Source organism: Lagopus leucura, unplaced genomic scaffold (genome assembly GCF_019238085.1).
Source record: "Lagopus leucura isolate 7727_CA_CO unplaced genomic scaffold, USGS_WTPT01 32440-0_obj-0_obj, whole genome shotgun sequence".
In the NCBI taxonomy this organism is placed as follows: Eukaryota; Metazoa; Chordata; class Aves; order Galliformes; family Phasianidae; genus Lagopus; species Lagopus leucura.
Genome location: NW_024966183.1, coordinates 36 through 1,375, shown reverse-complemented (window position 1 = coordinate 1,375; position 1,340 = coordinate 36). Strand labels below are relative to the sequence as shown.

At 69.3% G+C, this 1,340-nt stretch overlaps 1 protein-coding gene across 1 annotated transcript; it reads right to left on the bottom strand.

Moving 5' to 3' along the window:
• Window positions 1–166: 166 nt before the first annotated feature.
• On the bottom strand, window positions 167–1,022 carry LOC122192458 (echinoderm microtubule-associated protein-like 3). Its single transcript, XM_042893006.1, has 4 exons — window positions 777–1,022; window positions 620–679; window positions 342–473; window positions 167–244 (listed from the first exon to the last, which is right to left on the bottom strand). The coding sequence occupies exons 1-4, from the start codon at window positions 1,005–1,007 to the stop codon at window positions 173–175; spliced, it is 495 nt and encodes a 164-aa protein (XP_042748940.1). The 5' UTR covers window positions 1,008–1,022; the 3' UTR covers window positions 167–172.
• Window positions 1,023–1,340: the final 318 nt, after the last annotated feature.

The following is a 1,340-nucleotide window of genomic DNA, read 5'->3' as shown; positions in this document are numbered from 1 at the left end:
GGGGGGAGTCCTATGGGTTATGAGGAGGGAACTGGGGGTCTTATGGGTGATGGGTGGGGGATAGGGAGGTCCTATGTGGCCGGGTGGGGGGGTTGGGGGTCCTATGGGTGCTGGGGGGGGAGATGGGGGCACAGCCTGTCCTTCTGCCCCCCCACATCCCCCTCCCCATCACTCACCTCCCTGTCAGCAGCCCCACGACCACCACCTGCCCCCCGGGGTGGAAATCAGCGCACAGCCCGGTGTCCTGCGTGTGCGGGGGGGGGGGAGGGGGATGGGGGGGGGGTCAGGATTCCGGGTTCAGAACCCCCGGGGCCCCCCCCCCCAGGACCCTCACCCCATACCTCCAGGGCCAGGCTCCACTCCAGCGCGTGCTCCTGCCCGTCCCACAGGCAGAGCTGCCGGTCGTGGCCGCAGGTGAGGAAGAGGCAGCGCGTGGGGTGAGTGGCCAAACCCCAAACCTCATCCGTGTGACCCTACGGACGGACGCAACGGCGCCGTCACCCCACAGATCGCCCCCTCGGCGCCCCTTTACCCCCCCCCCCCCGCCCCCCCCCCGCACGGGGGCGCAGGAGCCCCCCCCCAGCGTCCCCCGCAGCAGCGCGTTGCGCGTCGTCCCCACCAGCAGTTCGTCCCCGGCTCCCTCGGCGATGGTCCGCACCGCCCCGAAGCGTTCGGGGATCTGTTTTACATCCCCCCCCCTTCCTTAAAATCCAACGGGGATTATTGCGGAAAGGGGGGGTGGGGGGCGGCGGGGGGGGGGCGATGGGGGTCTTTACTTCGGCCTCCTGCAGGAGGGTCAGATCCGGGCTCCAGCTCAGCAGCCTCCTGTCCTTCCCCCCGCCGCTCAGCACCGTTCCGTCGCGGCGGCGGCACAGAGCGAAGACGCTGCCCTCGTGTGCCCGCGTCTGCTGCCCGATCTGGTACGTCTCTGCGGGGATCCCCAGCCCCGTGTCCCCACTGCTGCCCCATGGCCGGACCCAGCCCCGTGTCCCCACTCCTGTCCCCATGGCTGGACCCAGCCCCATGTCCTCATCACCATCCCCACGGCCGTCCCCATGGCCAGCCCCATTCCCACCTCCCCATTCCCACCTCCCCACCTTCCCATCCCCATTGCCTCCCCCCGCTGCCATCTTCATGTTCTCCTGCCTCTTTGTGTCCCCGTTCCCTTGTCCCCATTACCATCCCCACCTTCCCATCCCTATGTCCCAGTGCCCCCTGCCCCACATCCCCACATCCCCATCCCCATATCTCCATCCCCGCATCCCCTCTCATCCCCATCCCTCTCCCCACATCCCCCTCTCCACGTCCCCATCCCCACACCCCCTCCCCTCTCCCCACAT

Excerpts from the sequence above, each read along its gene's own strand:
- LOC122192458 (XM_042893006.1), bottom strand. The coding sequence starts at position 1,007 with ATGGGGACAGGAGTGGGGACACGGGGCTGGGTCCGGCCATGGGGCAGC. Across the intron at positions 474-619 it reads GAGCCGGGGACGAACTGCTG|GGTCACACGGATGAGGTTTG; the intron begins GTGGGGACGACG and ends GTCCGTCCGTAG. Across the intron at positions 245-341 it reads AGTGGAGCCTGGCCCTGGAG|GACACCGGGCTGTGCGCTGA; the intron begins GTATGGGGTGAG and ends CCGCACACGCAG.